We start from the raw sequence: 26,605 nt of genomic DNA, 5'->3' as shown, positions 1-26,605 counted from the left end.
GCTAGAAGCACTTTCAAATAGCGATTTCGGTATTTGGGACCGCAAATTACAGACAAATCAAACTTGTATGTAATTTGCAAAAACTGTGCACTCTGTGTCAATGGAACCAAGCAGAGCAGTAACTCATGCAAAACTGGTACTGGTTTACTTGAGTTCCAGTTCAGAGAGGACCTTGCCTGGCACTTTGGTCTGGACTGTTCCCACTGAAGCAGGAACAAGACCGATTTGCATATGGCTGGGTCTAAAAGATTTGGCATGGTGGGCAAAATAACGATGGACTGGGGTGCAACCGGAGTAATTACCAGTGGCTGAGATTAATTCAAGCATTCCATCCATCACTTTTTTGCATACTTTAGTGTTTTGCACTAAGTAGGAAGGGAATGCCCAGGTGTGGGTCCTATTTGCCCTGTCATTGGAACCAAGCTAAACATGGCTGATGAGTCCTAACAAGGGCGAGACTGCTCCTAGGTTGCTTAAGTTCCAGGTCAGGGTGGACCTGGCTAGGAGTTCAGGCTAATTTTTTCCACTGGAGCAGGTTCTGGACTGATTTGCATATAGCTGGGTCCAAACTGAGGTGGTGTGGTGTGCGGAATAGCGAAGGACAGTCTAATTACCAGTGGCTGAAATTATTTCAAGTTGCATTCCATCCATCACTTTTTTGTATACTTCAATTACATTTGTCAGCAATAAACATCTCCACCGATAAAGCATGATTCCAGAAACACTGATTTTAATTAAGAACACTATTTCAAAACAAAATGCTTTACATTACCTATGTAAAGTTCATAGCCATGTATTAATTGGTCTCAACCCCATAAAACTTGTTCTGCAGAAAGCGGCATGTTTTGGGATGTTGGAAAGCAAAAATAAATGATACAAAAGGTGGAACACGAGTGTATTGTGTCATGCCATTAAAAGGATTAAAAGTTCAATTTATAATGAATTTTACAGTAGTAAAACAAGTAAACATCAATAGAGGGCACCGCATAAAAGTTGTAATTTTTTTTAAGAGCCTCCTTTAAAAAAAATAAAAATTATATATCCACAGCATACGTTCAATGAGTCCCCATTTAAAGGAAAAATAGAAAAAACAAACCAATCTGTTCAAAATTACACTCTTCGATAAAATTGGTGCCATGTATTGCTTTTAAACTTATTTTAGTGAAAATATAGTAGAAGTAGTAGCGGTAGACCTTTTCTGCTACCCAACCAAACCAATTGCGCTTCTCCAATTAACCATCCTAGAAATGAAGGGCAGTATATTCAGATTAACCCGATATAGGTGTGATCTATATTTTTAACTTACATTTTGTTCCCTTCAAAGAGATGCTCTTAAGTCCTAGAGTTCTTTTTAAAGCGGGACAGTTCTTTAATGACTTTCTTTAATTCATTTAAGTAGGGCTTCTGTACTAGAACTGCAAAGAGTATGATCCAAACTTATAAGAATGCATGGGCCAGGATCAACATTTAATTTCCCTGCATTTAAGCATCTCCTACATCCCATTTTGAATGCTGTTTTTTTAAAACTCAGGCGTGTTTTTAACAAACTAATATATTATGATATTGAATTTATAGAACGCTGCCACTTTCTCGGCACTAAAAGGACAAAAACACACAATAGTAGAATGAACAGATCAGATGCATTGGCGTCACTGTCGAGGGACTCTCCGCTCTATTTATTTAGCAATTTCTGGTCTTGGAAAGCCATGTCTGTAAGGCCTTTCTGAACTTAAGGAGAGTGGAAGACAATAGAAGAGTCGGAAGCTTTTCAACAAGGCTGCGCTCACTGAAAAAGCTTTGCCTCCAGAACCCAATCATTTATATCTAGCCTTTGAGGAACACAGATGGCGAGGTGGAATCTAGTCACAGAACGTCTGCCTTAGTTGCGATAGGCCATATTAGAGTACATCTTTCTACACTAAACATAGAGCTTTGGAAGTAATTCTCTTGCCGACTGGCAACCAGTGCAGAGTGTCTAACACCTGTGTGGCAGAGGAGAAAAGTGGATCTGCCATGGCCAGACAAACTGCTGTGTTTTATACTCTCTGTACCTCAAGAGAACACTATCCAATCAAACATAAAGGGAGTTGCAATTGTCTAGGCGACTAAATATGCTTGGCTGGATCACTATTCAATGGATTGGTTCAGGCAGAAAGGGGAGAATCTTCTTTAGAACCATATCTAGAAAGAAACAGGCGGCAGAGAAGGAGAGTTCAGGCTCCAAGTAGACCCCCAGATTTTTAACTACCTCGGAAGAAGCAGGAGCCTGCCACATATGAGGTGAAAAGTCAGATGCAAGAGGCTCTGGTGAGTGAGAGTACTTTAGCCACAAAAACTCCATTCTATCAGAATTTAATTTCAAGAAGTTGTTTTCCAGCCATTTAGATGCTGCAGGTAAACTATGATGGAATTGTACCAAGGGTTGGCATGTGTACTATGAAACGAGATAAGGGGAGTATCATCCGCGTAATTCATACATCACAATCAAAAGATTTTATAAGTTGGACCTTCAAACAGTGAAAATACTGAAGAAGGTAGGACAAAATGCCGACCCTGGAAGATCACCTCGAATCAGTACCTTATTTTCCAATGTTTCAGGAGGTAGGAATATCTCGTGGATTCTGCCCTTGATATGGGTCCTGCACCAATTCAAGGCCTTACCCTCAATGCCAATATCTTGCAGCTGCACAAGGAGAATATTGTGTGATACCCTGTTGAATGCAGCAGATAGATATCATAAAACCAAGGTAGCACCTTCTGCCTTGTCTGCCTGCATTTGAAGATCGTCCACTACAGCTAGCGAGGCCATGTGTATGTGTATTTGAGCTTATATAGCGCACAGCTACCCACAAAGGGTTTCCCGGCGCTTGCTTAGGGAACCCGTCCTGGTATTCCCCTGTGAGATAACCCCGGCAGGGTATCCACAAGGTGAAAGCCAGGCATCCTGCCGCAAGGGGCCGTTGTGGAGATTAAGCAAGCTATTGCCCAGAGTCGCAGAGTGTGAACCCGTGAGTCGAGAAGGCACCGGAGCGAGAATTATCAAGTCCGTGGAATTTTTGAGCCCAAGACCCGCCGAGGCGGGGAATTGAACCCTGGTCCAGGGCCGATCTCAGCTTCCGGGTCTGCCGCCTCTAACCCCTGAGCCACACTTCTCCACGGCCATCTCAGTGCCATGTTGTGGATAAAAGCTCAATTGAAAGGAGTCAAGAATCTGTCCTTGAACCAGTCAATCAGAGATAAGGTAATTAATATTTTTCTCAATTATGTTGCTGGCAAACAGTAGATGAGAAATGTGCCTACGTTTGCCAGAATTTTCGGGTCCACATTTGCTTTTTTCAAAATGAGCACGACCAAGGCATTTTTCTACTCACCAGGTACAAGCCCACTATTCAGTGAGCTGTTGCAGATCACAGGCAGCAGAGGACACAGTACCGCCGCAGCTGCTTTCAACTGGGTTAGTGGTAAGGGATCAAGAAGCAATCCAGATTTAAAAGCTAATGAAATTGAGGTCAAATATTTTAGGATATTGGTTTCCACTCTTCTAACCTTCCACTCTCATTCTTGGACGTTTTGGTTAGGTATGGCGGGCCATCCTCTTGACTATCACTACGTATTGAGGACATGGTTTTAGCTACCCTAGGGAGTCTTGGGGCCTTAGCTGTGGATAGCAAAATCAAAGTCACCAATTACGTTTCTTCAAAGAAGTTGGACAGACTGTCTGCCAAGGACTGAAAGTGAACAATTTTATTAGCTGCACACTCTGAGGCAGAGAGGTTGTTGAACATGCTTTCTTTCGATCAGTTCTCAGCTTTTGTAGTTTTATCAGAATTAAAGGGCGATTTAGCAAAAAATACTTATTTCTTATACACTTTCAGGGCCAGATTCAGTTTTGCTTCACAGTACAGGAATAATCAATGCACCAAATCCATTCCAGTTTTTTGCATGCCAGTATAGTATTACCAGATTATAAATGTGAATGCCTCTGCTGCCGTGATAGAAACGAATCACTCTTCTAAGTCTTGGGGGCATCCGTTTGACCAAGCCAGTTACATGTTTATTCCATTTCCTTTTTTTTCAAAGAATGTCCCTAAATAAGCGTACTCCTTTAGTTAAAGCAGTCCTATTTATTATTAGGATACCAAAGCTCTCTTCTTCAGTTTTTCCAAAATGTACGAATCATTTTTGGTGATGCTGGGTTTTTTATTAAATTCGCCAAAGTAGTAACTTGTGTTTACCCTCAGTGTTTTTAGGGGAAATCAAAACTATCAATGCCATACAGTGAAGTGTCACAGTTTGCACAAGCCAACTTTGTAGGAAGCATTTTCCACCGATGGCTACAAAATACCAAGCATTGGGAAAGTCAATAGGCCTCGCTTTTTTGCCAATGCCAAACATTATCAGCCTTAACAATGCTTTTTACCAGCATAAGTGCAACTGCCGAACAGAACCAGCAACAATATGTTCAAGCCCAAGATGGTAAACACCTACCATAGAGCAGTAAATTAGAAAAAAATAATTCTAAGTGTTCCACCAAGCATTTGTTTTTTAATGAGTCGCCAGGTAGCAAATTGCAGCTGTTAGGCCCACCAAATAAACAACTTTGTTCGGAAGAACACTTTGTTCTGAAGAACACAGCTGAGAGGGGTAAGGGAGCAAAAGAAAAGCACATTTACTGTACTCAATACCGGAGCAGGAGAATGGGTAGCAACAAAGGTGCTTGGGGTGGAGATTTAAAAGGAAAATGCTACTTACCAGTATGCATCTGTTCTTGGCATGTAGAGCTGCAGATTCGTACACTTTTGAAACAGATTGCCACCTGGTGTTGGGCTCGGATGATTGCAGGTTGTTGTCTTCTTGGAAGAAGTCTTTGTAGTCACGAGATAGGTGACTCCTCCCTTGAACAATACTGCGCATGGTCATCAACTCCATCCTCAGATTGTTTTTCAGCATGATGGGAAATGATGGAGTTAGTAGAAGTAAAGAGAAAGGATGTCCATGCATGTGTATCTAAGTAAGATGAGTACTGGAACGGATACAAATCCCGGGAAGGCGGGAGGGCATGTACGAATCTGCAGCTCTACATGCCAAGAACAGATGCATACTGGTAAGTAGCATTTTCCGTTCGAGGCATATGAGCTGCAGATCGTACACTTTTGCAACGATTGTGCAGCAGTGTCTCCCCTAGCGGTGGTCGCTTGTATCCCTTGCAGCATACTGAAATAGTGTTTTATGGACAGCTTGGCCTACTGTAACTTGCTGCTTGGCTTGCACATCAACACAATAGTGTTTAGTGAAGGTGTGTATTGTAGACCATTTTGCTGCCTTGCCTATGTCCTCTAGTGGTATATTTCCTAAGAAAGCCATAGAGGCTCCTAGTTTGCCAGTGGAGTGCGCTCTAGGAGGAACCGTTAGTGTACGTTTAGCTTTTTGATAGCATATTTGTATACACTTTACAATCCAACTGGCAATTCCTCCTTTAGAGATAGGATTGCCCTTGTGTGGGGGAGAGAAAGATACAAATAGTTGTTTTGTCTTTCTGAAGGATTTAGTCCTGTCTGTGTAGTATAACAGAGCTCTTCTAACATCTAAGGTGTGTAAAGCCCTTTCTGCAACAGAGTCCGGTTTTTGGAAAAACACTGGTAGCTCTACTGATTGGTTATGGTGAAAAGGAGTAATAACTTTGGCAGGAATTTAGGATTGGCCTAAGAACCACTTTGTTAGGATGTATCTGGAAAAATGGTTCTTGTATTGTGAATGCTTGTATTTCACTAACTCTTCTGAGAGAGGTGATGGCAACAAGGAAAGCAGTTTTTCATGTTAGGAATTGCAATTCACACTTGTGTAAAGGCTCAAAAGGGGGTCCCATGAGTCTTGTAAGGACCACGTTTAGGTTCCATACTGGAGCAGGTGGTAACCTAGGTGGGATTATTAGTTTTAATCCTTCCATAAATGCTTTAATTGCAGGTACTCTAAAGAGAGATAGATGTTGCCTATTCTGTAAATAGTCTGCAATTGCTGTCAGATGCAGGCGTATGGAAGAATAAGCCAAAATGGACCGTTGTAAGTATAGAAGGTAGCAAATAATATTTTGGATGGAAACATCCAGTGGATCAATGTGATTATTGTTACAATATATTGCAAATCTTTTCCACTTAGCGGCATGACGTGTTCTGGTAGTGGGTCTTCTAGCTTCTTTAATTATGTTTATATAGTCTGGTGGTAGGTTTAAGTAACCAAACTCTAAGACTTCAGGAGCCAGATCGCCAAATTCAGTTGGCTTGGTTCTGGGTGTCTTATTTCTCCATGGTTCTGTGTTAACAGGGATGGTGTGAGCCGTAATTTTTGATGTGGAACCAGTGAGAGATCTAGTAGTGTGGTGAACCACGGCTGACGTGCCCATGTGGGAGCCACTAGTATTAGTTTGAGAGACTGTTGTCTGAGCTTGCGAACTACTAGAGGAAAAGCGTACGCAAATCTGCCTGACCAGTTCATCCATATCGCATTCCCCTCCGACCGTGGGTGTGGAAACCTGGCGGCGAAGGTTGGGCATTTTGCATTTTCGTGGGTGGCAAACAGATCTATCTGTGGATGCCCCCACATTTGGAACAATTGTTGAAGAACTTGTGGGTGTATCTCCCATTCATGAATCTGTTGTGACTGACGACTCAACAGATCTGCTATCTGATTGTGAATTCCTGGAAGGTGTTCTACTGTCAGGTGTATGTTTTGAGGAATAGCCCATCTCCAAATGTTCTGTGCAAGCTGGGACAGTTGCAGAGAGTGTCTCCCCTCCTGTTTTTGTATATAATACATGGCTGTCATATTGTCCGTCCGGATTAGGACAGCTTTGTTTCGTACCTGTACCTGAAACGTTTTGAGTGCTAGGAAAATTGTTAGCAGCTCTAGATGGTTGATATGGAACTGTTTTTGTTGGTTGTTCCATTGGCCTTGTGTGGTATAATGCAAGAGATGGGCTCCCCATCCTGTGAGGGATGCGTCTGTCATGAGCACTATCTGTGGAACAGGTTCTAGGAATGGCTGTCCCTTTGTCAAATTTTTGCTGTTCCACCATTGCAGAGAGCGATATGTACGGCTGTCTACCAACACTAGGTCTGTGAGCTGACCTTGAGCCTGATTCCACTGCTGTGCTAGACATTCTTGTAATGGGCGCAGTGGAGAAGTGTGGCTCACCGATTAGAGCGGCAGACCCTGAGGCAGAGGTCTGGTCCGGACCTGGGTTTAATCCCCGTCGCGGCAGGGTCTTGGGCTCAATGTCCTCGGACCCGATAATTCTCGCCTCGGTGCCTACTCTAATCATGGGTTCCACTCTGCAACTCTGGGCAATAGCTTGCTTAATCTCCACACCGGCCCCAACAACGCTTGGATGCCTGGATTCACCTTGGGGGTGCCCAGGAGTGGACACCTCACAGGAACAGGCAAGGAAGGGTTCCACAGCGGTATTCGTACAGCGCTTAAAGATCCCTGGGTGATAGGCGCTATACAAATCCAAATTACATTTACATTTACATTTGCAGTCTTGCGTGAGTAACTATGAAGATGCAAGACGCCATCATGGCTATCAGTCTCATGAACACTCTGGCTTGGAGAGACTGCTGGTGTTGAAAAAGGGAGACTAAGGTCTGAATGCTCTGTATTCTGGCTGGACTGGGATACGCTAGAGCTGTAGATGTGTCTATGGTAGCTCCTACATACTGATGAACGTGCGAAGGCTCTAGGTGCAACTTGGTGTAGTTTATTGTAAGCCCTAAGTCGTGCAATGTTTGAATTATTTGTTTTGTGTGTTGGACACACTGGTTGAACGATTTTGCTTTTATGAGCCAATCGTCGCAGTAAGGGAAGACATCTGTCTGTTGTATTCGGAGATGTGATGGTACTGCTAAGCACTTTGTAAACACTCATGGTGCTGTTGTGACCCCGAATGGAAGGACTTTGAACTGATAGTTCTGTCCTTGTATGACAAACCTTATATACTTCCTGTGCGCAGGATGTATAGGAACACAAAAACAGGCGTCCTTTAGGTCTAGTGTTGAAAGAAAGTCTCCCTGTTGTAGTAGTGGGAGTACTTGTTGTAAAGTGATCATGTGAAAATTATCTGATTGTATGTAATGGTTGAGGGGCCTGAGGTCGAGAATTGGTCTTAGTGTCCCGCCCTTCTTAGGAATTAGGAAGTACAGGGAGTAAACTCCTGTTCCCCATTCCTCTAAAGGAACTACTTGAATAGCATCCTTCTGTAGAAGTGCTATAACTTCCTGTTGAAGCAGAGTTCTATGTTCTGTGGACATTGGGCGCTGCCTGGGTGGTATGTTTGGGGGGGTTGCTATGAGTTCTAGACAGCAGCCATGTTGGATAATTTGTCTTACCCATCTGTCTGTTGTGATGGAATTCCAGACAGGTAGGAACTGTGATAAGCTGCCCCCCACAGGAGTGTAATGCTGAAGGGGAGGCAGAGGGAAATCACTGTTTGAGAGTGGAAGAGGAGTGGTTGTTGTTATTACCTCTACCTCTTCCCTTGTTATTGTTGCCTCTGTATCCTCCTCTAAAGTAGCCTTTGTTAGAGGAGGTCTGTGTGTGCGTCTTAAAAGATGATGTTGTATCTGTGCCGGTCTGCTTGGAGCCTCCTCTATAAAAGGAGCGGCGAAAGGAAATTCTAGTCTGTGTGGATTGTAATGCACCCATAGACTTAGCTGTGTCCGTGTCTTTCTTAATCTTTTCTAGTGTGTTGTCTACTTCCAGCCCGAGCAAATGGTTCTGATTGAACGGCTGGTTCAAGATGGTAGTCTGTACCTCTGGTTTAAAACCTGAAATGCGTAACCACGCATGACGTCTGAGTAGAACACTGGTATTGACTGCTCTGGATGCTGTGTCAGCTATATCTAGTGCACATTTAATTGAGGCATTGGATATTAATTTGCCTTCCTGTGAGAGCTCTGCTGCCTGATCCTTGTATTGATCTGGGAGGTGCTCCATTAGTTTTTTTAATTGGTCGTAGTGAGCCCTGTCAGAGCGTGAGAGTAAGGCTTGTGTGTTTGCTATGCGCCATATGTTTGTTGCCTGCGCAGGAATCAGTTTCCCTGACGCATCAATAACTTTAGATTCTTTGTCAGGCGGGGGCGTGTCACCAGAAGTCTGGGAATTGGCTCTTTTACGTGCATTAGACACTACCAAAGAGTCTAGTGCCAGATGTCCCTTAATATAGACTGAATCAGATGATGCTGGTCTATACTTCATTTCTATTCTTGGATTTAACACCGTACATCATACCGGGTCTTTAAATATGTCTGGAGCATGTTTAATGACTCCTTAGATCATGGGTAGTATTTGCGTAGACCTTTGTGACTGATCAAATGTATCCAGTAAAAAATCTTCATCAATGGCATCAGAGTGCATTGGAACCCCATGGTAATGGGGAGCTCTATTTAATAAATGATTAAACCCAATACTATCTTCTGGAGGGGAAGGTTTTGTTGGGTAGTACTGAGGATCAGGAATGTCTGGCACATTGTGTGGTGGAAAACCATATATGTAGTCATCCTTAGGATATTCTGGATTGACATCTTCATCTAAAAGGTATGCATGTGGCTCTCGTACGTCTTTCCACCCAACTAGATCATACTCCTCGTCAGTGTGGTGTGATGATGCAGCGAAGGGGTTAAATATTAGGCAATTAGTCAGAGCCCTCAAATTTTTCATGACGAACATTCATGAGGAGCTCATATAGTTTTATAATGGGATAAATTGAGCTTCAAGTCCCAGGAGGCAAAATTAAATAAAAATTGACTTGACTCGTCCAAAGCTCCCCTCCCCCCGCGCCGTGGGGGAATTAGCCCCGCAGCGAAGGGGTTAAAAACAATGTAACTGCTAAATCAACATCCACATGCTACAGCTTAAAATAGTTAATCTCTGACAGCATATTCAAATACAGTTAGAGAAGGAAGGTTATTCACAGACAAAGAACTTGTCAATTTACAAGACTTAAAATGCTATCAAATGGAAAGCAAATTGATTGTCTCCTTTTGTTAAATATTCCCATTAAACAACCAAAAGTTTATTTTGGCGACGAAGTTAATCATAGGTATAAACTTTGAAACAACAGATTTTCTTGAGCTTCTTTCTTGCAAATAGGTTTAATAATTGCACCTTTCCATGAAACAGTAATTCTAGGTCAGGACTGGAGGCGCGGATTATGCCTTCTCTCTTCGCTTTATCACAGCAGCCTTGAAACAACAACAAGACTACATTTCCCATAAACCTTCGGAAAGATGTAGTCAAACAAAAATTTCCAATAGGAGTAGTCCATCATCCAATCAGGATAGTTTGTCTCTCACATAGCCTGCTCTCACTGGCCCTTCCTCCTCTTTCTTCACTGCTGCGCATCAGAGATAAGTGCTTTTCCTCATTACACTGTGTTTTTCTAGAGTGTCTTTGTAGGGTTTTTATATTTTGTGTCATTTGCAACGCTCATGTGCTTTTGCTCATTGTTACCTTGCTGTGGCAAGTGATCCTAATCTTACCTTTACAGCCAATACCAGTACACATAGTGTGGAATTCTTGGATATCTTAATCTCAGGGACCAATGCAGAGTTGGAAGTAAGTTTGTACCGCAAACCAACAGCAAAAAGCACTATTCTCCAATACCAAAGTTATCACCCAAACATCCAAAAGGACTCAATCCCATTTGGGGAGTTTCTTCGGATCCGAAGAAATTGCACAAATATGGTAGACTTTCACCGACATGGCGATGCACTAAAATCTAGGCTTTTGGCCAGAGGTTCGCCTAGTTCGACATGCCTACAAGAGGGCAAAATATTACAACAGAGACGCCCTATTAGAGGGCCACAACCGCACTGTAAAAGAACAGGTTGTCTGTGTCAATCACTCCCCATTTAATTTTAAGCTGAAGAATATCATCCAGAAAAATTAGAAAATAATTAATTCAGGAGAAGAGGGTTTGAATTTGGAACAACCGTTGGTGGCATTCCGTAGGAATCGCAACTTGCGTGACATCCTAGTACACACCAGGCCTAGGATTGTAGAAAGAGCAGGTCAAACTACTATCACTGGGTTTCCTGTAGTGCTGGGCAATCACATATGTGGTTGTTGTCATGCGTGTGAGAAAGCTATAGTTACTGACCTGTTTGTTCATCAAAACAAGCAAATTAAACTCAGAGATCTCACCAACTGTCGTAGCAAGAATATTATTTATTGTATTACTTGCCCATGCAATATGGTATATGTTGGTGAAACGTCCTGTGAATTTAGAGTTCGCTACAGCGAACACAAATCTGCAATCCGCAATGGTCGGATGGAAGCCCCACTTGTAAACCATTTCCATGACAAGAATCACTCTGAGAAGGATGCCCGGTGGTGCATCTTGGAAAAAGTTAAAGGAATGAGTGGTACAACTATGGATATTGTCCGTAAAAGACGTGAGTGTTTCTGGATTTTTTGTGAGAGAGGTGACAGCTGTCACTTGTAGGTTCTCGAAGTGCAATCTGTACTACTATTTTGCGAAGTACTGTTCATCCTTTGAAACATTGGTAATCTAGTGTGGTTGGCAGGGAGTAGATATATGACTTTGATATTTAATATGCGTGCTCCGGTTTGTACACTGTGGAAGGTATTTGTTCCATTTTTGAGTAAGGAACCAACATCCTGCATCCTGTTATTGTAAATAAATTTCTAATGCCGGTTATTGTCAACAAATTTTGAATGCAGTACCTATGATTATGAGACCTTTTGCTACAGGGTCTCCATTGCAGGGTGTCTATATATATATATATACATATATATATTGTCTTAGGTTGAGCATATGATAGAGCATGGCTTGCCTCAGCATTTAGAACTTTTATTTGCGCCCTATTAGAGTATTGTTGTGGGCCGGCATTGTCGTTATAAAAAAAAGAATCTTTTCCTCTTTTTTTCTCGGTAAAAAAGTAGTAATATCGAGAGTTTGCTCTCTATGCCCCTGAACGGCGTGTAATCATAAGATCGTCTGAACGGCGTCCTACCGCAAAGGCTTATTGCGGTATTCGAGTAAAGCTGTGTTGCTGGCGGAGCTCTGGGACGTTTGCAGACCTTCGGAACCCGGTAAGACTTGAAGTGCAGCCTGTTTTCTGTAGCCATGTTGACGGACACTTGGATTGAGCGGCTATGACATATGCCTCGTGGGTACATTTGTAAACCTGCTGTGTGTCTGCGCACAGTTTGTGTTTTTGAATCCAACGTCTATCCGTCATGGTATAAAAATTGTTTGCTTGGCCATTTTAATTTGGGGACGAATTTTAGTGATAAAACGCTGCGCATAAATGCTGTGTGTTTTTGGCCAAAGATACTGTGTGGAGACGTATTTGAGCTGAATCGTTTCTTTGGTTAGAAAGCGCCACCTGTTAGATGGCAGTAAGATTTACAAACAAATGAGTGTAGGCTTGCAAATACAAGGCAACGTAAGGATAAAACTTTTTCCAGTAGCACATTATCTGTCTTCTCCTTATCTGTGATTAAATGAATACGAGCAGGGTGCCTTCATTTTTCTTGTGATACTTTTTCACATTATGATAGGAGCATTGATTATACAGATTTAAAACACTGACAGTTGGTCTCAGTAGGCATTATGAGGAGCATAGCTTGTTTAAACGGTCTAATGGTAGATAAAATATTGGGTATGTTTTGATTTTATAGGTATCCCATCAGATGAACGTACCATAAAAATTCTTACCAGAGTTACCGCGTATGAAGAGGAGAACTAGATTTTTGTAGGATCCATGCAGAACAATATAAAGTAAGTGCCTATTTTGCTATTGTGCAATTAGTTCCCCGATTTGTACAATATCTGGGGAGGACTAGAATAGTTTGTTTCTGTCCTACTACAGATTGGTTGACCTGAAGTAAAGAAGGATACAGTGATTTATCGAAAGGCTTCTATGAAGTGCATTCTGGATAACGAAGCAAGGTAAATGAAGATGAGGTTGCACTTGAAGGATGAGTCTTTCTAGTTTTCGCATACTGCAGAATAGAACATCTTTAGGGTTCATACAACAGCCTTGTTATTATACTCCTTGCAGTTTATTTTGTCAAAATCTTCGGAAAGCGACATTCAACAGGAATTGCAAATTCTTCTCACTGGTCCCTTTCTGTCTGAGATTGTGGGGGTAACTGGGAGTCTATTTTTTCTCCTGTTCAGTTTCTCATTTTCAGTCATTCAACATAGTAAATAGAGTGTACCTTCATTTTTTTAAGGACAGTGGATAATAATTATTTATCCCCGATCATCAAATTGAAATGACTTAAACTTCTGGCTGGTAGTCGAGGCTTGAAGAAGGCTCATATACAATATATTTTAACAAAGAGGTAGATAATAAGAAATATGATGTTAATGGGGCCTCTTGTTAATACTTGGTGGCTTAGGAAATCTCCACCCCCTTCACCGTTTCTTCTGTTGTTTTCATTAATTTCACAAATCTTGAGTGGCCAAAATGTTTTTTGCGTACTTTCACGTCCTTTGGGCTATAAGGTGGCACGAATGTGCATAGCATGTTAGTTTGCCGTGCTTGGTCCATCTCATTGTTGTCTCAAAAGGTTTTTCAAATTAATTTGGACATACTTGTAAATCTTTTCCTGTATATAATTTTTTCACAGATAATAACTCCAGGTCACGAGACACTCTGTTGAAATTGCCCCTGGCTGGTCCTGATGAAGGTGGTCTTCATTGCAGTTCTTCCACCGAAACGCAACGGCCATTCCTTTACTTAGATCCAACCTTTTGGTTGTAGTGAACAACTGGTGTTAAACAACATGGTGTGCTTTTGGTTGTAGTGGAGTTATGTATGATTAGGATGTGTGAGTGAGTGTATGTGTTTGTGGTTCTCGACCTGGGGTATTATAACTGTCTTGTTTTTTAAAGAGAAATTCATGTGTAGATATTGAAATTATAAAATTAATTTTTGTATATGTATCTAAAGAAAATTATATGAAATACAGTAAATAATTATCTGTTTTCCAAAAAAAGAAAAAATGACGTAAGGAATGATAAAAAGACCTTAAAAATAAAAATGAATAAATAATTTTTAAAAAGTTGTATATGTGGTTTATGTATGCCTGCGACATGAGAGGTTTTTCCCAATAGTAAAGTAGGTAGAGGTCAAGAGGGAGTTTGTTTTTGCGCTTTTTGTGGCTTACAGTTTATGCATATGCTAATGGCCGTTTGTTTCGTGCTTCATTGCGCTTTGCTCTCACGTTGTTGAGGTGTTTATGGGTTGTGATTTTTGCGCTTTGCGCCGCATTGTTTGTTGCTGATTTATGCTTCGATGCTGTGACGAGTCCTCCAACCTCTCATAGGACCGTCGCTAGTACCATCTTCCTGATTACGTTGTTGGGACGAGTGCTGCACCCTCTGAAAGGAACCATAGGAGCGTTCCGCTTCTACGTGGCCCGTCTGGTGAGCTTGCGGCCTCCCGCCGTCAGGGAGCATGGGAGGCTGGCTGTCATGGCGCGTGCATTCAAATCCTTAAGGGTTTGTGCGGCGCGCCGTAGTGCAAGCTCCTGGCTTGACGTAGTAAGCCTCGTTGGTGTATTATTAGCACGATCGAGCCACCATCGTCCAGTCAGGCCGCTCTGCATCCACGCTCTGTTGGGCACTTCAGCAGAGTCTGTACAAGTCTTTGCAACGCTCTTCTGAGCAGTTTTGAGGGCGATCACGCTCGTTGGGCACACGATCCAAGGCCAGTTTACCTTCACTGCTTGAATTAACTCTATGAGCACCAGATATTTTGTGCTTTCCCTCCCTAAAAATATTGTGAGTTCTCGCACCTAATCTCAGGCTGACACCCAGCCCTCTCTAAGCTGATAATTTCCTTCACAGCATTCTCCACTAATCAGTTACATCCTCTTTGCGCCACTTAGTTATCGATTACAATTATGAGGATGACTCCCAGGGAGGGGATAATGCCCCGACCGACCTCCAGTGTGACGATGAGTTTTATGATGCTATGAATGACTCCATTTATAGAGCAGTGGGTATCGTCATGTCTTCACTGGAAGAAAGGCTCAAGCAAAAAATTGATCAGGCCCTTGCGCGCCTAGCAACCTTACATGCAGCTCCTGCACCGCATATTGGGGCCCCAGACGCCTTGCCTCCTCCAGCCAAATGCGGACGAGATGCTGGAATGTACACCAGTGCATCTGACCTCCTAAAACAAGCTTTTCTGGCAAACCAACCTCATCTGCCTCCTAGAGAACCCCTACCATCGCCCCTGGGCACTTTAGGGATCAACGACCAGGAACCAGGTTTGTCCAGGCCCCCTCCTCCTACACCGTCTGCGCCAGCCTCGGACATGTTTGATCCTGATGAGTTCATCCACCCGCGCTCATTGGACTAGGCTTTGGCGGATAAAGTGGTGGTGTATGTAGGCATGCGCATTCGCAAGCCATTGGAGAATGAGGCCCGTAACTGAGAGTGCCCCAGCCCTTCCTTTGAAGGGAAAGTCGCCCTAAGGGAAAGTCGCCCATACTACGGAAATTGACCGGCGCATGGTGACTTTTCTCCAGAAGTTCAAAAGGGACCACAAGAAAGGGATAGCTCGTTCTTGGAGAGCTTGCCAGGACACGCTCCTGGACGTCCTGGGCCCTTTAACCAAAATCCTAAATATGGCCGATGAAGTCAAAATTTCAGGTTCTCTCATTTCTCCCAACTCCCTTTCCGGCTGGGCACAGAGGGCAATTGTGATCTTAGGCAATGCGAACTGTGCATTGTCCACAGAGCGTAGTCGCTCAATGCTTATTAAGGTTAACCCCAAGCTTGGGGACTTAGCTGAATCTGAGGCCGGAGCTGTTGCCCAAGGAGGTCTTTTCAGAGACCCGTTCGTTAAAGAACTGGGTAAGTTAGTAAATACCTTTACGTCTTTGGACAAAGCGCAGACCACCATTAAAAAGGTTTTTCCCCGGGTTTTCAGGGGGGCCGGTCGAGAGGGAAGAGGAGCAGCTCGACCGGCTGAAGCTGAGGCTACAACCAACATCCCAGAGGTCAAGGCTCCACCATAGCTCAATTCCAGGACCAAAACCGTTTTGCAACTTTCACCCCACCAAGGGTCGTCGAGTCAAGGGACGAGGCTACAGAGGAGCAGCAGCCTCTTCCTCTGGTGAGTGTACTCCCTTCTTTCCACTTAAAAATAGGGGGGAGGCTGGGGAATTTTTACCAGGCATGGACTTCTGTCACAGAAGACCATGAGTTCTACAGACGGTTCAGGGCTTTCACATAGAGTAACTGGGAGACCCCCCACCAACAGGTCAGGCCCCATCCTATAACCTTTTCTCAACAGGATTCGGTCTTGGTAAATGAGGAGGTAGCTTTCCTCCTGCTCAAAGGAGCGATTGCTCCATCCTCTCTCCATCCGGGAGGTTTTGTCAGCAATCTGTTTCTGGTAGACAAACCGGACGGGGCAAACGCCCCGTAATCAATCTAAGTGAGTTTAACGACTGGCTCATCTACCGCCACTTCAAGATGGAGGGGATACCTCCTCAGTGATGTTTTGCATCCATCGGACTGGATGGCTCGCCTAGACTTAAAGGACACTTATCTGGTGATCCCCATTGTCCCGCCTCACCGGCGGTTCCTCCAGTTCTGTTGTCAAGGCCAGACTTACGAGTTTGTCTCCCTCCTGTTCGGCCTGTCATAGGCCCCCTGGTGTTTTACCAAGGTCCCCAAGCCCGTGGTGGAATGGTTGAGAGCTCGGGCGTTCCGTTGATCGTCTACCTCGACGATCTTCTCTTGATGCACGCCTGTTCCCGGCAAATTCAACTTCATCTTCAGATGGCGGTGAATTTTCTTCAGAGTCTGGGGTTCATCATCAACTGAACAAAGTCAGTACTCTCCCCCTCACAATGCTTAACGTTTCGACTCAAGATCCTCCACACTAAGCCTCCCCTCGAGGAAGATAACGAAAATCTGCCATGAACTTCAGTGGACGCTTGCCAGACAACAGATACCCCTTCTGGACCTGGCGTGTTTAGTGGGTCTACTTTCAGCCTCTATCCCAGTGATTTTTCCGGGACCACTGCACTACCGTGCCTTGCAACGTATCAAGGCTTTTCACCTTCGGAAAGGGAGTCCTTATTCCCACTAAGTGACCCTTTCGGAAGACGCCCGGGAGGGGATTCAATGGTGGCTCCAACACATGGAGGCCTGGAATGGTTGAACGATTTTCGGATAAGCTCTCGATTTAGTCATAGAATCGGACGCCAGCACTCTCGGTTGGAGAGCCAGGAGCACTGATTTTTCTGCCGGAGGAATATGGTCTCCAGACGAGAGCAGATTAGACATCAATTGTCTGAAACACATGGCAGGCTCCTTCGCAGTGCGCTGCTGGACGAGAGAATGCATACAGCCCACAGTTCTGTTGAAAATGGACATCTCGGCGGTCCGTTACATCAACCACCTGGGAGGAACAAGATCCAAAGCTCTCTCCGATCTCGCTGCCAGCTTCTGGCAGTTCTGCCTGGATCACTACTTGTCACTGACAGTAGAGTATCTTCCAGGGAGGGAGAACTTGGTTGCAGATTTCCAATCTCGCAACTTCTGGGACTCCAGCCTGTGGAAACTGGACACAAAGGTTTTACGGACAATAGTCTCATTGTGGAGCCAATTTTCAGTGGATCTTTTTGCTTCCAGGCTGGACTACCAACTTCCTTGGTTCTTCATCTGGAGACCGGACCCCTTGGAAGAGGCAACAGATGCCTTTCTACAGGACTGGAGCATGGAGAAGGGGTATGCATTTGCCCCTCTTCACGATGATCACTTGGGTGACAGCCCAGGTCAGGAGACAAGAAGCGGAAAAAATACTCCTGTCCCCGCTTTGGAGGTCTCAAGTGTGGTTTCCGGTTCTTCTGGAACTTTCCCAGGATTCGCCAATCCTACTCCCCCTCTTTCCGAATCTTCATCTAAGTCCTGATGGTCTTCCTCATCCTCTAGTCCTGCAGAAATACTTGCGGCTTGTAGTATGGAGGATTACCGGCGATGCTGGGAACTCCCAGGCCTTTTGGCAGCTGCTGAGGGACTCATTTTGCGGGACTGGTCGGACAGTACAGTCAAGCATTAGAGATCCGCTTGGGGCAAATGGTCCCGTTGGTGTATGCGGCAGGATATCAATCCCTTGGACACAGATGTGGTATATATCTTACATTTCTTGGGTCCTTTGGCTTCTTAGGGTTTGGCCTATAGGACGATCAATACTTTCGTTTAGCCATTTCAGCAGGGCATGTGCTGCTTGATAATTCACCATTTGGGGAGCATCCTCTTGTCTGTAAACTTCTCCGAGGTAGTCGACTTTCCTTGCTTCCAGAGCCGCGCTATTTAGCGCTCTGTGATGTGAACCAGGTCCTCAACTTGTTTTTATCCTGGCAACCCAACAGGATCTTGTCACGCAAACAGCTGTCGGCGGAATTGGCAATGTTATTGTGTCTCATTTCCTGCTGCCGTGTATCTGATGTCCGAGCTATAGACATCACCTCCAGGAAGTTTTCCCCATCTGGGATCACTTTTACTCTACATAGACGCACTAAGTGTCATACCAGAGTTATCTTTTATCTGGAATTTCTAGACTCTCCGAAGTTGTGTGTCACACGTTGTTTGAAAGCGTATGAGGAGATGAAAGGGGAGCTCAGGCCTCCGGGCGAACGCCAGCTGCTCATTCCACTCCACGAACCCTTTAAAGTGGTTTCCTCCCCTACCATAGCACGCTGGGTTAGGTGGGTCATGCAAGAAGTAGGCATCAGCCTCAAGGACTTTGGCGCTCACTCGGCTCGAGGAGCGATGGGCTCAAAAGCATTTGGCTTAGGCGCGCATTTGGAGGATATCCTCAACGCGGCCAACTGGTCTACGGACTCAATCTTTAAGAGGTTTTATTTCAAGCCAGTGCTGGACATGGCTCAACTCATTGTGAGCAAGCTTAGAACTAGCATAATCCTCGCTTTCCAGTCCTGACATAGAAAGAAAAATGTCCTAGCTATCGTAACGGAAAGTTTCAATTCTATTAAGGACTCGGAGGCGAGGATACTCCCGCCCTAGGGATTGCTAGAGGATTTCCCGCCCGTACTGGAGTAAGTAAACCAGTTTCAAACTGTTTATGTGGATTGCTGACCTCTGCTACCAAAGTTACTGTTATACTTGCTTGTCTTCATAGATGTATCCTCGTACTGTACTATTTTTCTTCATAATGATTAGATAGTCTGCCTCATAATGTCATAATAAGTGTCATGGGATTCTTGTCCCTGAACTGATGATCCCTTTATCCTCCTAGGTTCAGATGCGGGTAAACCGGACGCTTAAGGATTGGTCACTGGCTGACTCCGCGCAAAGAAAGAGGAGGAAGGGCCAGTGAGAGCAGACTATGTGGGAGCCAAACTATCTTGATTGCATGATGAAGGACTACATCTTCCCGATGGTTCATGGGAAATGTAGCCATGTTGTTGGGTTAAGGCTGCTGTGATAATTAAGCGTAGAGAGAAGGCATAATCCTCACCTCCGAGTCTTTAATAGAATTGAAACTTTCGTTTCGATAGCTAGGACATTTTTTATTATGCACTTAATTGAAACACATCTGAAGAATGGACTGAGGCTAGACACTAATATTTCAGCTGGAAAAGTATCTAGACCTCCTGCTCAAGATGGTTTCATTTTTGACATTATTGTAGATTTGACCTCAACATTTATAATTTCTAACCGCAGAGGATCAAAAGTCTACAAGGACGAAACAATTTTGGTCGCAGTTTCCCCTTCAAGTCTTATAAAGGTTTGAGAGATGATCCAACTTTTTCTAGAGTAGCATATTCCCAGAGGTTGGGCTGAACCACGGTTTCATTATTAGCCAATTGTCAAAAAATTTTTGAATCATTTTGTAAGATAACACTGTTGATCTCCTCCCAACAAGCATAGAATTAATGTTTTTCTTCTTCTAATTCAATTTCCGATTTTCTCTTCTAGAGTGTTTAACATCATAGAGGCTTTTCTGACCCTTAGATTTATTAGACATGCTTCTCTTTTGAGCAAGTGTTTCCTTAATTTGACGCACTCCAAGTTAACCCAACTTTCTGACTGTGAACATTAACTTCAACTATTCTTGGCTATATTTTCGTTTCATTAAACTATTAAATATGCTAACAATCTTGAATTCAAAATGTTATACCATACTAGAAGATATTCAAGCGACCAATCCCTAGGAAACCCGTCAAGGGTATCTCTATATATAGCAGACCAATTATTTTCTGAAATACTTGTCCTGAGCCTACAGATAACTAAAGGGATGTCTACAACAACCATTACTCGGACTTAATGTCACACTCAAGGCTAAACGATCACTTACTAGGCAATCTATCACTTCAAAGCGAATCAGTTAGATATGTTCAGTGGAAACATATACATGTTTTAGAGTGCTTTGCATTTTCTATATCTAAAGACCGTTTGGAAAGGACCATTTTGTAAATGATTCCCAGTCAGATCACTTAAATTGTGTTGAGTCAACAAAAATCCAATTTTTAAAGGCAAGAATGAGTTAAAGTATGAGCCATCACAGAATGAGGAGTAGGATACGTATCTAGTTGTTTATGCAAATCTTCATCATAAAATGAAAGTAATTGTATTTAAATAGAAATTGCCTGACAACCATTATATAAGTTTGGGAAATTAATTCTCAATTTAATTGAATAATCCTCTAAATCTGGAGGACAATTGTTGTGTCATTGTACGATAGGCTGAAGCATGCAAAATCTTGTTGTGCCATTTTGAGAATACAATTTTCAAACACGCCAATATACAGTCACATTTAGTGGGCACAAAGAGTGCATCTTTTACATACATTGTGGCTACTATTGTTAAGAACCTTATCCAACCAATGGATGACCACTCTTCATCCAACTGCCATTCTTTCCCAACAGCCACAGACCCATCATTATAAGGCATATGCTACTTATTTACAATACGTCAAAAATCCAGAATCCAAAAGAGTGTTCTAAACATTAATGTTCAATACAAGTATACCTAATCCACACAGCTGCCTTTCTCCCTCAGAACAGTCACTAGGTCCCCCTGCCCTCGTAACACAATTTGTTTTATTAGGAATATAGGAATATATAGAGTATATAACTCTTGCCTTAATAATAAAAATTATTCATCAGAGAAAATCTTGTTACAGAAGATCATCAAGATAATCCCGCAGGTTACATTCTACTATGAATCATCAACACTGCCATGAAAACTAACGTCGTAGCACTTTTTTCTCCTAAATAGCCAAAGTCAGTCTTTGAGGGAACGAAATCTGAATTGCACATTAACGGAGAACATGCTACATAAACTGAGAAGATCAATACCAGGCTCAAAACCTCTTCGGCAGCAAAGACCGTGTCATACATGATACCTGAATAAAGAAGTATCTGTGTTACTTTGCAGCTGTCGCATGGGAAAAAACTCGCTGGTTATAAATCGTGCACTCATTTCTTTGAAACGGAGGTTCGCTCCAAAGATTACAAGCAGCATACATAATGGATGTAATTTCTGCTTCCTGGTACCTTTTTTTTTTTTTTTACAACTCGAAAGTATGGTTATGACTTTCGTATATCTTATTCTGTACAACGGCTTAACTACATTTTGCCAAAAATTGGCAACTTTATTCTCGAAAACAAGTTTCAGACTACCACCCTTTCTGAGATGAGCCACAAGCAACCATTTCCCATCATGGCTGAGCATCATTCCAAAAAAATTCAGTTTCTTATCTGCGAAATAAACTCTTCTCATTTACACTTAACTTTTTACAACGACATTTTGCAACCCATGGCCCATTGCCCTCTTGCTTAGTTACTGCATTGATTTGTCCAAGAAAAATGTTGTCTTCTCAATTTTTGTTAAGGCATTTTGCATTTCGGACACTCTGGCATTCCTGACATTCTCATATGCCACATCATAAAATTAACACATAACTACTGAATTAGCTCTTAAACATTCTCTATTTTTTCAGGATGATGCCACACTAGCATTAGTTAAAATAAGATATTAAACTGCTCATCACATTTTCTAAGAGAAATGTGGGACAGACATGTTTTTCAAACTCACAATATTAGCATTGCAATTTCACGCTCAAGTGTGGTAGAGGAACCCTGAAGCCTCTGAATTAACCTAGAACAAAGGAAACAACAGCAATAGCTGTTTTTGTCTTTACATTGATAGTCCACAATCTCTAAAAAAAATTTAAAACCAAATACCAATCCATACAGACCATCTCACAAGGCAGATAAACTTATGTCTGGAAAGGATTCTAGAGATGTCTGAAATCAACTTAAACACAAAGCTCTCTGCGAATAATGCTCACTAAAGCCAGAACAGATTTTCAGAAAGAAAAATAACATTCTTGAGGGAAAAAAGTAGACGGAAGAGCAGCATTTAATTGTTCCCACTACATTAGTGAGCTATTTTCACCGAAAATGCTCCCATCGATGCAGCCAGAGAATTTTGGTGAAACAGGATACCAGGTAAGATGTACTGTAATGTTTTTGAATTTCAGAAACATCCCCGTGGTCTTCCACCTCTAAGCAGGAGTTTAATTCAGAAATATAAAATCAAATAACCCTCACACACAAGGAGCCATTTGTTTTGGAGACATTGTTTCCTTTTTAGGTGTCGACCTAAAGCATTGCTTTAGCAATGCTTGTTTGTCGAGAATTCTAGTAAGCTGTACGAAAACTCTACCAAAAACCGCGGATTAGACACAGTTCATGTAAGGCAGGCGCGTGCACAAACTAGCCACATGACACACCACCAATTGTCTGTGCCTCGCATCAGACTTCAAAGGCTGCCGCTCCTCCGCTCGCCGCATCAGACTTCAAAGGAATGCGCTTCCGCTCCGGCTATCTTTCTCTTCCTTCCTCTCCCGTCTTTTCTATAATCTTGCCTCGCTTCTCTCCCTTACAGTGTCTTTCCCTGCTCTCGTGTTGGTTCGGCCATGTCTCGCGTCTCCAGCCCCCTCCTCCCACACCGTGTCTAGGCCCTCCCCAGCCGCCCCTGTGCAGCAGCCACATAACTGGCCAGTGGAGGTCAATAAACTGTGTAATTGCTGACTTCAAAGGAATGCGCTCCCCCGCCCCGCCACAGCAATGACGAGAGCTTGTTATTTTATTTACCCATCCCCATGTTTTTCTTCCTTTCCATTACGTCTTTTCCCGCTTCATTGGACGTAGCTTCCTCGTTTTTCAACTATCACCTTACATTTTCTTCATTTTTTGTACCCATTTCTTCTCCTGTTTCTAACATTCCTCATCCTCTCACCCTGTCTCTTCCTATCTCTCTTCCTCTTGATTCGCGCTGTCCTTTTATCTTGCTTCTTTCTCTCTGTCATAAGCTGCACTTTTCATTTTCCAAAGCCCTGTTTTCGCCTCCCACTCGTATCTACCTCCACCGCATCTACCTCCACCGATCCTTTCCTTCTTATATTTAGTATGCAAAACAAAAACACTTTCTCCACAAACAGCACTTTTATTCAGTCTCGCTTTTGGCAGTCTTTACATGCTAAACCCCTCTCCAACAGACCACTCACACTGCCCCCTTTCACACAGACCACACACACTGGCTCCCTCGCACACAGCTGCATGCCACACACAGCGGCACGCCACACACAGCTGCACCCCACACACAGCTGCACGCCATACACAGCTGCTCGCCACACACAGCTGCTCGCCACACACAGCCACACACAGCCACACACAGCTGCTCGCCACACACAGCCACACACAGCCACACACAGCTGCTCGCCACACACTGCGGCGCGCCGAACACTGCGGCGCGCCGAACACTGCGGCGCGCCGGACACTGCGGCGCGCCGCACACTGCTGCACGCCTCACACTGCTGCCCACCTCACAACACCACCACATCACTCCGGGACATCCCAAATCACTCTAGGACATCCCAAATCACTCTAGGACATCCCACATCACTCTAGGACATCCCACATCACTCTAGGACATCCCACATCACTCTAGGACATCCCACATCACTCTAGGACATCCCACATCACTCAGGGACACCACATCAATCAGGGACGCCACCACATCAATCAGGGACAACACCACATCAATCAGGGACAACACCACATCACTCAGGGACACCACCACATCACTCAGGGACACCACCACATCACTCAGGGACACCACCACATCACTCAGGGACACCACCACATCACTCAGGGACACCACCACATCACTCAGGGACACCACCACATCACTCAGGGACACCACCACATCACTCAGGGACACCACCACATCACTCAGCCCACCCACAGCATCACTCAGCACCACAACAGCATCACTCAGCACCACAACAGCATCACTCAGCACCACAACAGCATCACTCAGCACCACAACAGCATCACTCAGCACCACAACAGCATCACTCAGCACCACAACAGCATCACTCAGCACCACAACAGCATCACTCAACATCACAACAGCACTGTCCTTGCTTGCTACCAACAAGCATTGCCATAGCCAAAAGGACTTGCATTAGGAAAGTGTAAGCTATTGGCTTTGTGAATCACAATGCTATTAATTTATATATTTTCAAAGCCAACACATATTTAAAAAAAAGTGTCATTTACAATACCAATAGCTCACACTTTCCTAATGTGAGACCTATTGCATTGCAAATGCTTGTTCTGCCAGGTTCTGCTATGCTTAAGAATACTGGAAACACTGTATGCCAATCCTCAATAGGAGCATACACAAAACGTGGACCCTGTGGAGGATGGTCTCCCATTCAAAGGTTCCAGGCAGAAACCCTGGTGTTTGGTCCTCCTCTAAATTCATGCAAAATAACAGTATGTGAGGCAAGGTGGAGCTGTGCCAATTTAAGACAGTTCTCTGCTTATGCCAAACTGTAAATTACCACAGGGTGTTCAATCTTATTTAGGAGACACCTGCTCATCTATTCACATTTACCCGCAAGCTTTCCTTTTGGAAAGGAGAACATTGCTAGGTTTATATTAATCCACCAAATTGTCTAGTTAATTAATGTAATCCTTCTATAGGTAGTGTAAAAAGATTTCATTCCAAAAGAGTGCTTACAAAATCCTTCATCACAACCATGGATGCAAATATACTGTGATCATGAACGTTAATGAAGATCCAAATATCGAGAAACAGGTTTTCAAATTTCATTCATTTCACAGGCTAGTCTAACAAGCTTAAATGAAAGTACTACAATCCAGTACAAAACACAAAAATAACTTTACAGAAACACAGCACAAGATACAATTTTAATAATTCACAAGGGCACACAGAATAACCACTGGAAACCCACTGATAAAGTCTCAAGAATAGAAATGGTTCTCAAAAAGGTTAGGCGCCCTTGAGAGAAAAACAAATAAGATGAAAATCCAATGGTCCACAGAAACACACACGTCAAACAGGCAAAAGCCGGATACTTGTCGGAGAGCGAACAAAATAGGGCTCCACTGAACAAATAGGCACTTGAGAAGATATGCACAAGATAGCCAAGAGCACTATGACAACTCATAAAGAACACAATAATAGGGTTCATCGAAGAGAAAACAACTCGGACATCACAGTAACACGAATTTATCAGACAGAGGCCTTATTATAGATGTTAAGAAACCCCGGAAACAGGTCATAAACAAACACACACACACACTAAAGAGCTAACAAACCCAATGTCTACATCAGGCAGCACACTTTTAAGCTCAAAGCAGAAAAGAGTAGGTGACAGAGGACATACACCAGACGTTTCCAGCAGAAAGAGGCACAATACATGGCAAATAGTAACATCATCGACATCTCACAGAAAGTACAAAAGCACTAGTCACACAGAAGAGAGCCAAATGGAATATACATAGCATACAACAAAAGACTCAAATGAAGGTCATGGAAACATATTAGCACACAAAACCACCAGGAGCGCATAACATGCATGGCAACTTGGTACAACAAACACCGTTAAAACGTTCAGAACACACCTGGAGAGGACACAGACCTATAGCATTCACTGACCACACTACGTCGGACAGATAGGTGGACCTTAGAAAGCACTGACAGACTCAATCAAAATGTACACTAAACGGATAGGTGCAACCTGACATGGATTTCACATAACAAAAAGTCATCTAACATCACTTTATGCAGGACAACCACCTTGAGCTCAGGAAACACAAAAACCCAACACGAGAAACACACATTGAGGTCACATGAAAATACAAGAACTGTCCACACTTTGAGCTCACAAGTACAGATATACCAAACACCAACCTTCGTGCCCTGCCTGCAGGATTCGTCGGTGAAGTGCTGCTCTCAATCAGCAAATTTGGAGGCTTCTTCTTCTCTTTGACAAGTCGCAACTAAAAAACAGAGGAAGAAAGCAAAAGTACTAGGAATTGTCAGAGAGTGCAACAGAGAGACATGCTGAGCCTCTGAAAAGAGTGCGGGGGGGGGGGGTGAGGGGGGGGAGAAGGGAGTCAGGGAATACTTATGGTTTAAGTCGGTGTTCAGGCCAGGATAAATGTTAAGAAAAGGAAAAAAAGGGGGTGCACGAATTCGAAATAA

The 26,605-nt window shown here is 43.4% G+C and overlaps 1 protein-coding gene across 2 annotated transcripts in view; it reads right to left on the bottom strand.

The window, feature by feature from the left end:
• LOC147730798 (protein phosphatase 1 regulatory subunit 12B-like) overlaps window positions 1-26,605 on the bottom strand; it is a 654,976-nt gene that overhangs the window by 246,488 nt on the left and 381,883 nt on the right. For both annotated transcript variants that reach the window (XM_086955620.1, XM_086955619.1), the window contains exon 7: window positions 26,312-26,400. In XM_086955620.1, coding sequence (XP_086811746.1) covers window positions 26,312-26,400 — 89 coding nt within the window. The remainder of the gene's footprint in view (window positions 1-26,311; window positions 26,401-26,605) is intronic.

Source organism: Lissotriton vulgaris, chromosome 2_1 (genome assembly GCF_964263255.1).
Source record: "Lissotriton vulgaris chromosome 2_1, aLisVul1.2, whole genome shotgun sequence".
NCBI lineage: Eukaryota > Metazoa > Chordata > Amphibia > Caudata > Salamandridae > Lissotriton > Lissotriton vulgaris.
Note: the sequence above shows the minus strand (reverse complement) of the source record. Positions and strands in the feature narration are given on the sequence as shown.